General features: G+C 43.1%; 1 protein-coding gene across 2 annotated transcripts; it reads right to left on the bottom strand.

Moving 5' to 3' along the window:
• Positions 1–1,119: 1,119 nt before the first annotated feature.
• ube2z (ubiquitin-conjugating enzyme E2Z) lies at positions 1,120–10,049 on the bottom strand. Of its 2 annotated transcripts, XR_004614781.1 has the most exons (8): positions 8,761–9,675; positions 8,130–8,202; positions 5,770–5,957; positions 5,512–5,623; positions 5,142–5,254; positions 3,964–4,054; positions 2,662–3,152; positions 1,120–2,630 (listed from the first exon to the last, which is right to left on the bottom strand). XR_004614781.1 is itself a non-coding variant. In XM_034594341.1 (7 exons), the coding sequence occupies exons 1-7, from the start codon at positions 9,216–9,218 to the stop codon at positions 2,970–2,972; spliced, it is 1,218 nt and encodes a 405-aa protein (XP_034450232.1). In that variant the 5' UTR covers positions 9,219–10,049; the 3' UTR covers positions 1,120–2,969. The 2 variants fall into 2 exon arrangements, 1 of the variants encoding a protein (XP_034450232.1); XM_034594341.1 differs by having other exon boundaries at positions 1,120–3,152; positions 8,761–10,049.
• Positions 10,050–11,736: the final 1,687 nt, after the last annotated feature.

Below are 11,736 nucleotides of genomic sequence, written 5' to 3'. Positions count from 1 at the left end.
CAGATAATTCTGCTAGGAGCTGCTTCTCATATTATTTTTCTAGAAAACTATAAGAGAAAGAAACAGAAATGCCCTATATTAGTAAACCAATTTGAATGTTCACCAACCTCTGCCAGAAGCCTGTTTGACAAACACACTGACAGCAGAGGCAGACTGCTTCTCTTCACCAACATGAAGCATGTGGAGAGCCATACTGGAGGGGCAACGAAATACGAGAAGAAGCTACAACAAGCACAACAGGTGTTCATGCATCTGACCCATATGTCTCATGTTGACGAGCTTCTTTAAAAGAGTTTGAGAGGCAGAAGATGAACGCGGAGTTTGGCCTCAAAAGAATTTTGGAAAACACCGTTATTCTTTTTATGGTGGAGTCAGATTAGAGTCTGATAAACAAACGTACCACTGATTAGCAGGATGAAGACACTCGATTGCTTTTGGGGGACGGAGATGGCTGAAGCATCATTAGCTTCGGCTCAGCTGGAATGTGGCCGTTAGATTTTCTTCCACCTTTAACAGTCGAGTTAGAAAAGAGGGAGATCTGTTTATAACCAGAATGATAAGTTGGAATGATTACGTACAAATGGACCTGTGAGTACTCAATTAAGATAGACTGTAAAAAATGAGCATCACTGGAGGCCGTCCAAACTCTGCCAGATCTGATTCTCACTGTTTTCCGAGAGGACACCTCTCCACTGTGTTAAGACTGCAAGCAATGCTGCCTGATAGCAACATTTAATTTCCTGTAGTGTTGTTGCATGGACCAAATAATAAGTCAGCTGTGAAAAGTGGATAATCAAAGGCTGACAGCATTATTTCCCCATTATACGAGATTCTGTAACACTAGACGTGATCGGAGTCGAGTCTGATATCTAGTGGTGAAAAGGATGCTACTGAAATCACTGCTGTTGTTTGTTGGGAGTTTATCTTCAACAAAAATCATTCGTGTAAAATAATTCTGTGTACCTTTGCACAGATGCAACCGAGGCCTTATTCAGACAGAGCAGAGCAACTCGAGTTACCCGCAGTGTAAAAAACAACAGAAAGGTCCCCTCGTCTCGCCTTCATTAGTTCCTCCACTTTACCTTTACAAATAAACCGACACATAGAAAGTTAGATGTATTTCAATGAAAAATACATTTCTTTAACAGCTTCTTTTTTCTGCTAAACAGAGTCATTAACTGAAAGCTAAGCAGAACTGCATAATACACAGGAATCATTGTTATGTAGAGTCCAGGGCTGCTGATTCAATGCGGCCTGCCGTGACGGCAGCTGAAGTGCAGCCTGAAGAGGTGAGGTGTGGTTTCACCCTGGCCAGAGGAGACAAGGCACATGACTCACAAAGCATCAGCTAGTCTGAGAATTCACAGATGAAAAAGCCGTTAGGTTTTGGAGGGTGGGTAGACCATGAGGAATAAAATTAGCTGATGAGTTTTGTTGTGCAAAAAAATGACATGATTGGAAGTATTGAAATCCATCCATCATCTATACTGCTGATAGATGAGGTCCGCATGGGGAGCTGGAGCCGATCCTAGCGGACATTGGGCGAGAGGCGGGATACACCCTGAACAGGTCGCAGGCGTATCACAGACCCAAAACAAACAACCATTCACGATCTCACCTATGGCCAATTTAGAGTCTCTAATTCATCTAAGCCCAATCTGCATGTCTTTGGACTGTGGCAGGAAGCTGGAGTATACAAAGAAAACCCATGCAGACACATTACCACCCAAGTAATTCGATCATTGAATGAAATGTGTCTTTCAAAGACTGCCAATTTTTGCTCTTCTGAAATCAATTCAGGCAGGGGGAGCTAATGATTTTAGATGGCAGCATAGAATAGAGAGTGATGTGCTGTTAAGAGCGAATGACCTCAGCAGGTACGTGTGCTGGTGATCTCAAACAGTCATGCACATTGGACCGCATGCTGAATATTAGCCGACGCCGTTCAGCTACCCTGCCTGTTGGGATGAATCCCATCTCTTTTGAAGAGCAAAGCCCGATCAGCAACAGTCTATAAAATCCATGTGGAGTGGAGGCAGGTTTGCACTCCTTGACCAAGGGTAGGAATGGGGCTAGAGGCATGAAATCTAATTTTCCACAATCATTTAACACCATAACGATTCATTTAGTTTTTGATGGGCTCAGACTCCTGACGAGATGTGTTGTTCAGCCCAACATGCAGCGCTATTCTTGTGATGGAGGTCAGAAGTACGTTTGTCCAGGGGACGTGTGAGATTGTGTTAGGGCAGGGAGGAGATGTGTGCAAGCTGCCTGGACTGAGTAACAGGCACTCCGACTATGATGAGGACGGCGGTTGAGGTTGGAGGGTCTGTGTAGGTGGGCGGCCAGAAGGCTTCGGCTGAGGAAGACCTCTTTAGCATCTGTTGACAGCTTCTTGCAGCATACTATGCTGCTTGGTTCCAGTCAAGGAGTAGCAAGCAGTCTGATCTACTGCGGAAACGGGTGGTTGAAACGCAGAGGTGAAATGAGGAGCTATAGCTTGAGTGGAGTCTGCTCAATCAAGGGGAAGTGGGATGGCAGTGGCATCACCGGGATGGACCAGAGCCTCATTAGTGACATGAAGCGGTGAGAGAGAACTAAAAAGGTGGAGGGGAGGGAATGGAGGGAGGCTCTCCCCCCAACTAGATGCCTCTTTCAGACAAAATGTGTGACCTCTGACCATAATGGGTGGGAAGCTAGTTCAGTGCCGGTGTGCATCGAGGCTGGCCACTGGAGGGCGCAGAGGCAAAGACCAGCGGTGACACCAGGGTGGAGGGCGACAGGCCCACCGCGGCAGCAAGGCTGGAGAATTGCATATAAGAAGTATGCTTTTGTCTGGGCTGCCTTAAACATAGGTGTTGCGATCTCTTCTGTGATTTTGTTCCTCGACTGTAAATAAAAATAAAAAAAAGAAGGTCCCTTTGTCTTTAGTTATCGGCCTGGCATTGAGTCCAGAACCGCCCTGAGAGTCAGGGCTGGGTGCTGCCCTGGCTGTCAGGGTCTGTCCCTGAGGAGCTGGTGTCTGAGTCCGAGTCATCTTTGTTGGGGTCACCCTCTGCCAGGTTCTTCTCCCGTATTTGCCTGTGGGTGGTGCTGAGGCGAGCCAGCAGGCCCTGGTAGTTGAAACGACCACGCTTCTCACCAAATGGGTCCTGGGTAGAGGAGACAGGGAAGTAAGCCAACAGAGAGAGGTGGAACAGACAAAAACACCAGGTGCAGATGTTGAACCACAGCTGCTTACATCTGGCCACAGGTATAATCAAACATGCTACCGTTACATAATTTAAAACACAAATTGTGTGTTATCTATTGCAGGACTTGATGTACAGTTGGTATCAGTCTGTGTAAACGAGCAGGAGCTGAAGTCATCTACTGATGATCCAATATCCAGGTATTGGCACACACCACCAAATAATGTTTCCTGATTTGATGCCAAAATGCCCAATTAGGGCCTCAAATCTGCAGCATCATAACATTAGCAGTTCATGTTATTTTATAACACTTTATGCATCAGCTGGAGATATTTTAGAATTTGTTTACAGAGATTCAAAATTATTTAAATTAACTTTAAAACACAAGAATTTCACTTGTAAAGACCACTTGCTGTAATTGTTGATCAATCATTATAGTTAGTTTTTTTTCATTTACTATCATCTATTGAAATATACAGGTCTTTTGTAATAAGGAAAAACATCTCAATATTTAATGTGCCGTAATCTTTTAAGAAAGCATTGTAACAAAAGTGTCACCATCGTAAAATATTTCAAAATAAAAGACAATGATCTTCTATTGAACTTTTGTGTCTGTCTGCATTTTCATTCGTACTGACTCAGAATGGTTTAGCACAGTCAAAGCAGTGATATACATCCATCCAACATTTCTGCTTGGATTTAATGGCTGATAGCATCAAATAAATTCCCACACTATTTGTATTTTTGAGATATAAGAAACAAATGTAGTCACCTGCATGTTCTGTCCCTGTAGATGCAGTCTCTCTTTGCAGACTCCCTCATAGAAATCGTAGTATTCAAGGAAGGACTTCTCCATCACACTCCTAAAAACACACATGCATGCACCATTTCAGTTTTTTCCCCAGGGATGAACTCTAGAAAATGTGTTTAAAATAAAAATAAAAATAAAAATACAGGAGCTTCTCCGGTGAGGCTGGCTCATAACAGGAAAATGTCTGGAACATGTGGCGTCTGGGTAAAACATTCAGAGGGCAGGACATGACTGTAAATTCCACAGTGGAAATCATGTTTTGTATTTCCAGCACATTGACACCAACGTTAGCCCTGAGAATCTCAGTGTTTTTGCAAGCTGAAATCTTCATGAACTGCATACTGTATATGGCACCTCTTATTCATCCTGAGATACAAGTAATCTTTCTGGGTTTTTTTCAGTTTTGGGCCATCGCAAGTCAACACACCAGCTCGCTCACTGAAAATCCTACAGACATAATCCTTCTGTATTTTTACATGGGCTCACTCGGACATTATCCAGAGTTATTATTTGAAGGCTCACAGGAGAAACTCCCAATATTGTCCAGAGCCAGTAACTTGGACATTTTTGCGTTGTCACATACAGCCCCTCCAGATAATTGAATATCTGGAGTTCAGTGCATGTCTAAAAGCAGCTTTAGTTAATAAGCACAAAGAAGAGAGGAGTGACGATGAAATATAGTTAAAAATATAGAAGAAATAAAAACATTACACAAATAAAAACATATTACAGGCAGAAAGGAAAAAAGGATGAATCAGACATTTATGTTAGGTCCTGTTCAGACTTGGTATTAACATCATATCTTGAGTGATCCGATTACAAATCGAAGTTCGTTTGTTCACACTTGGCATTAGAATGTTTCTTAACGAGTCTCCAGTGAGCACTTGGCTCTTGTTGCTCTTTTTAGCCAGTTTGAAACTAGGTGTCTGTGTGTCGTGGTAGGAGGGAGAGAGAGGAGCCAGGATGTCAAAGTTGATAATGTGGCAGTGGCCAAAAAACAATCAATGTATTGAGGTGGTCCATCAGTTTGGCCCAGGACACATGGGTGCATTCACATCTTTCCCTAGAGCTGTTCACTTGGGATCGGATCACTCAGGATGGATATTTATATGAGGTCTGTTCGGGGGTGTAAGTCTCACCACAGAGCTTTTGGACAGGAGACTTTGCCTTCCAGCATGTCACACACTGCCACCCTCATGGTTTCATGGCGGATACACTCGTTGTAGTTCTTACTGTCTCCTGGGTGGTGCTCCTGAGACACACACACACACACACACATATATATCAATAACAAATATATATATATAAGACATTTCCCACTCATCAATTAAACCCTCTCCCATTTTAAAACAATGTGCATCAACTCTATCTTAGGCCACACACACACACACACACACACACACACACACACACACACACACACACACACACACACACACACACACACACACACACACACACACACACACACACACACACACACACACACACACACACACACACACACACCTGTTCAAAGCCAGGTTCGTTGTGATAGGGGTTCTCTGTCATCAGAGACTGGATAGAGATGAGGACAGATGAGATGCTCTGAGCTGGACTCCATGCTGGGCCAGTCCATGTCCTACACACAAACACAAACATACACCTTACAGCACTATATAAAAGGTTACAGTGAAATGACTTATTTATCATCATGATGGACCATCCTTGATGGATCCTGGTGAGAAAAAAAGAATCCAGACTTTGAAAGGAATGACCACAACTTACCCCAAGATGCTGAGGCAAACCTTGCCATTGCGGTAGAAGTTGGGGTTGAAGCGGACTGTGTTGTGTCCCGTGGTGATGAGCTTGACCCGGGGTGGGTGGATGGGGTAGTCAGGTGGGCAGCGGAACAGGAAGAGAAAGAAGCCGCCCTCATATGGAGTGTCAAATGGCCCTGTGATAAGCGCGTGGATCTGTAGGGAATAAAATAAATTGTAAGGTTAGTTAGGTCGAGAAGTTGGTTTAATGGACAGAAGATAGGAAGAATGTTAGGAGAAGAGATGGTGGGTTGAATAATAGACCATGAGAAATGTACATAGGCAGAGAGGGATGCTGGGGACAAAGAGATCATGGGGCAGAAAATTTGACCTAGAAAAACACTGACAATATCCACATCATACAACTCTGAGAGAAACGAGGGTACGAATAAGGACATTGACAAGAGTCAGTGATCTCCAGACCTAAAAATATCACTCCTACCACATTATTTAATGAGGATTTCCAGTCTGGTTTCAACACAAATTGAACTGGAAAAAACCATTGTGCCAGTAAAAGTGTGACACATGCTGGAAAGCACCCTTTCACTGCTCAACAAAACAAACATAAAGCAATCTATGAGGAATTTAATGTAAATGAAATAAAGGCCTAAAAAAAACTGGAAATGTTAAACTTGGGTGTGATTTCATTATCAATCAACGGTTCACTTCACTTACAACCTTTTTCATGGAGCTTTCACATGCCATTCTTGGTCTTTGTTGGCATAAGGATGGAGTTTGTTCTATTGTCATGGAAAATGCTTGGTGATGTGCCAGGCAGTATGCCAGCTGACCCGTCTCCATGACAATAGGGCAAACTCCATCTGGCAACAAACACAGGGAGATGTAGTAATTCTGTGAAATTCATCTTTGTATTTTTTCATACAGAAGAAAAGGTTATTATTGCTGCAGGGTTTTGATTCAGGCTGCAAATGAAGAGACAAGGACACTGTTGGCCATTTATGTAACTGTAAAGGATTTTTTTCCTGAAACTTAAATTTAACAGAAGATGACCAATCCCCCCAGGACCCACCCAGGCCTTTGATGTAGTTATTTCCACATTTCAATTCTGCTTGTTTTATTTTTATTTTCAACAATATTTCATTTGTTGTGTCTCCCTGACTTTGAATCATAAATTATATTTAGAATTTGAAATCCAGTGGGTGTCATTAAGATTATGTCTATAAACCCCTCACTCTCTGGCCCAGCATTATGTTTCCTTTAAATTGTCTCCTATTTTTTGCCTTCAAATACTCATAAATCCCCTTGTTACCAGTGCTTCATGTGAGCAGCTGCACCAGTCTCTCTCTCTCTCTCTCTCTTACTTGTCCTCTCTTACAGAAGTGAGCGTCTGTGTTGAGTCTATGCTGACTAATTTCCAGAACCTTTCAAAGTCTTTTGGCACCAAATTCATTGTACGGTGTTGGTCAACTGTCCTCAGGTTATAATACTCTGTAAGACATAATTTATGGATGTCTTTATAGTGTCTTGCTCTTTTTCAGCTGCTGGTTCAGTGAGTTTTGGTTCTAGAAAGAGAATAATGATATCTTTGGAATCTGTGGAGTAGGCTGTCATATGAAATAATTGAGTTACTAGCATGATCTTCAGTACTGGCTTTGTGGATATGTTTAGTTTTTGTGTTTTGTTGACATGCTGATTTAGTTACTTTAGGGTTTCAGTTGTTTTTGGTTTAGATGAAAATTGTTTGCACAGCGCTACCTGCTTGTTACAGTTACATCTGCATCTCCCACACGTGAATTAGGACACGTACACCGTCTGTGGCTCTGGTTGTGTCTGACAGCACAACACAATTTGATGACATTGAATCAGTGGCTAAACTTACATGGTGACTCCCTGATTTGGGTGAAAATGTTGTTACGGGCATTTAGCAGAGCTTCTGACCATTACGCGCTAATGCAGCATGACTATGTTGCTTCATATTTAGCATGCTCTTTTGAAAACGGAGTTACAGATACCACTCAGGATTAAGGATTAAGGACACGATTAATAAGGCCAACTAAACGTTTTTAACCATTACTCAAAAATGTAATAATCCATACAATACTCAATAACTAAGATGATCAATAGCTGCAGCCCTTAATTAAGTTTATATTTATTATTATTATTATTATTATTATATACAAAAAAATTGTTTAGATCAGTTATTTACAATTCAGGTCTTGGTAGTGTAGGTTGCTGACGTGAGACCACATTGCTACACCAAACTCTGATAAACGCTGATCAGTTGTGATCGTATATCTGAGGACGGATGTTAATACCAGGTCTGAACAGGGCCATCATTTGAATGCTCTGTCAGACAGGACATGTTACCTTGGTCATGTCTTGAGGATCAGGGACGACAAACATCCCTGGGGGAGGTTCCTTGTAGATTGACATGATGTCCCTGCAGATACAAAGAGAGAATGCGAGGCAGACGGATGAAGTTCCCATTATGGCAGAGTGATCAGATATATACATCACTGAAGCTTTTGGTAATAACAAATACTTTCCCACAAACAACTTGCTGTCAACGTTTTTCATAGGGACTAGTTCTTCAGTTGAAGAAGTCGCACTTAGTTCAAACTTTCCACACGATTCTCCTGAGTAACTTCCACACAACTTGTGATACCTGAGTAGATACTACAAAGAGGAAGTGAAACATGTCTCTTTGTAATTTGGGTGAACTGACCCTTTAATAACTTTGTAGTCTCGTTTAATTAAGATCTGACATAACACATGTTGAATGTAATTGTAAATGAAAGCAGCAGGTTTTCCTGATATGAGGCTAATGTGGCATGTGTATAACTGTATTAGGCTAATTGATTCAAGTACGTGATCACAGAAACTTTAGAGAACGCTTTCACTTTCGCTTTTACTCGCATCGTTGAGTTTCCAGGCGTCTATACGCACCTGAAAATTGCTAAATGTTTGTTTTCGAAACCATTGCGCTTGTGGTTATTACCTCTTTATCCTCAAGATGCACTGCTGGGAAGCCTTCTCGTTGTCCCAGTCCGTACTGAGGGTCGGGTCCCAGGGCGTGGCGTGGATCTGGGACAGGAGGCCCGCTCCTGCCACCCCGCCGACACCCAGCGCGATACCGGGGAGAGGCGAGGAGGTGTGTACGGCTGGAGACATGGCCACGACCGGTGGCAGGGTACCGGGGCTGAATGTGGTCCCGAACCCGGCAGCGGTAGCAGTGACAGCGGACATGGGAGACACTACAGCGGTTAGGCCACTGTGCGCGACCGCAGCGGGAGGGGGGAAGGCCGGGCTGGAGCTTGGGTGATCACCGGGGACTACCGAGGCCCCCCCGGGGAGAGAGTTGGCCAGAGTCGGAAGCAGCGAGGCTCCGCTGCCATGTCCGGTGACGCCTGGGCCAAGGGCACCGCCACTGGACTTCTCTCCGAAGCTGTCCGCCATGGCTCTGAAGCTAGCAGGCTAAAGCACACGCTACGTTGTGGAGAGCCAGACAGTGCTGATGGCTAGCTAACGTTAGCTTAGTTGACAGCTGAGTTACCGCTGCTAGTTTTCTTGTCCGATGGGATCAGAGAGCAGTCTGCCGGGGCAGGGGTGAGGCCACAAAACACGGCATTTCTTCCCACGACATGGTGGCTACTTGTCGTTAGCTGAACTGCATTGGTCCCCAGGCCTCCAAAAAGTAAGAGGTGGTCAGAGAAATGACTCAGGCTGCCTCGCTCCGCCTCGTCAGCCACTCCAGGGCCCGGTTGTTGTCGGTTTACCGGGATGTGGTGTCAGAATAAAGGGTTTTCAACCGACCACATCCTCTGAAGTCCGTAAACACAACGTAACTTCAGGATCCGACTCTCACCAAACTACTGTCAATGATAATACACTCGACATCCGGTGTGAACTTTCAAATCAAAGGTCCCCTTTGGCTGTGTCGACTATCAAAGTAAAATATTAAATGATTACATCAAATTATTAGTGAAAAATTGTTATATAGATAGACTGAAATCATTTAATATTGTAGCGATCGGTGAGCCGGTCGCTACAATATGAAACAATATGGCTTTGAACGTCACCACATGTCATCAACACAAGCCTCGATACACGCTTCACAAAAATCTTCCTGGATTCCTCGACACGCTTCAGAGCCTCGACACGGAAGGACACATCACCAGTTCAGACGAGCTTTCATGTTGGTTTTGTGTGTTCCTATGTTGTTTAGTGTTGTGTTCATTTGAGTTCACTGGTGCAGCCACTGGGACTATGGGATGTAGGGTCTGTGGTGGGGTCCATTCACTGTTCATGTGAGAAGTGCTCACATTTATGTTTAATTAATTGTCCCCTGCTGTCGTGCAGATATGGGATAGGTGGAAAGTGTTGGATGAAAGTTCTCTGTGCAAGCCCCACATGAGCTCAGCAATATTGTGAAGTCTATTGCACACCTGCAGATGAGACAATATTGTGGGTGACATCTAGGCCCTACAGTGGTGAATCTGAGGTTCAGGAAAGGCTCATCAGGCAAGTCAAAATAATATTGAACAATCAAGAAATAATACTGAGGGGTAAATGATAAAACAAATGACTAAAGAAAAATAAACAAATAAAGCATATCTGTTTCTGTAACCTATCTAGAGGACTACTGGTCCACTCAGTTTTGAGACCGCAGTCGGGCTAGGCAGGGCCTTGTTTCACTCGAGTGCATAAGTTCAGATCACATGGTGCATTAAAATCACCACAGGAGAAAAGAGCTTGTTTTGATTCCCACCATGCACATAGATCATACCAATCCATCCATCGGCTACCGCTAATACTTTTGAGGGTCACGGTGGGAGCTGGAACAAATCCCAGTGGGTGAGAGGCAGGATACACCCTGGACAGGTCACCAGTCAATCACAGGGCCGACACACAAAGACAACTTCTCACTCTCACTTTCCATGCTAGTTAATTTAGAGTCTACATTTCACATAACGCCAATCTGCATGTCTTTGAGCTGTGGGAGGAAGCCAGAGTACCGGAGGAAAACCATGCAGACAGGGAGAACATGCAAACTCCGCACAGAAAGACCCCAGCCAAATCAGGATTCGAACCAGAAACCTTCTCTGAGGCAACAATGCCCAATATCTAACAAACACCATTTATTGTAATTCAAGTCAAAACCAGGGCTCCACAGTTACACCACTTTGTCAGTCATGTTTAATAGTCATAACTCTTAGGAAAATCAATAATGCTGATGTTGCCTTTATTTATTACTGTGACAATCATACATCCATAGTATGAACCAAAACTAATGTTTTGCTTTATAAACCCTTAACAAATCACGTAAGACTTTAAGATTCACATACATAGTCATGTGCTTCCTGTAGTATTTTAGATTTTATTTTCCTCCATTAGAGTCACATTATGCCAATAGGTCAGCTCTGATAAGTGATTAATTTTTCAAATGAAGGGATACCATTAGCCAATAGGGAAACAAATATTTGATGAATTAGAAGGAAGATTTGCCACCTTCCATTTTATGGGACTGTAAAATATTTTTTTCTAATTTAGACATTTAGGAATTGGGAGAAAAAAAAACTCAACCAATCTAACCAAGTTCAAATACTTAGTCTTAACTAAATGCCAATCAAGTTTACAATCTCTACAAGTTGTTTTTTATACAGCACACTCAGGAACGTGACCACTTGCTGTCACTAGAAGATTTTCTTTTTTCAATGGTCACATGTAATAAAGAGGCTTAAAGTGGCAGTGTGTAAGATTTAGTGACATCTAGTGGTGAAGTTGCATGTTGCAGCTGAATATCCCTCACCCCCTTCCAAACATGAAAGAGAACCTGTGGTAGCCTTCAGTTATCAAAAACTCAGGGTGTTTAATTTGTCCAGTTTGGTCTACTGTAAAAAACATTGCTGCATCCGCAGAGGGCCCGCTCCAAATGAGAATATAAACTATGTAAATATAAAAGGGCCCATTCTAG

The sequence above is a fragment of the Hippoglossus hippoglossus genome, chromosome 8, assembly GCF_009819705.1.
Source record: "Hippoglossus hippoglossus isolate fHipHip1 chromosome 8, fHipHip1.pri, whole genome shotgun sequence".
In the NCBI taxonomy this organism is placed as follows: Eukaryota; Metazoa; Chordata; class Actinopteri; order Pleuronectiformes; family Pleuronectidae; genus Hippoglossus; species Hippoglossus hippoglossus.
The sequence above is the reverse complement of the archived record's forward strand: the minus strand, read 5'-3'. Positions and strand labels throughout refer to the sequence as shown.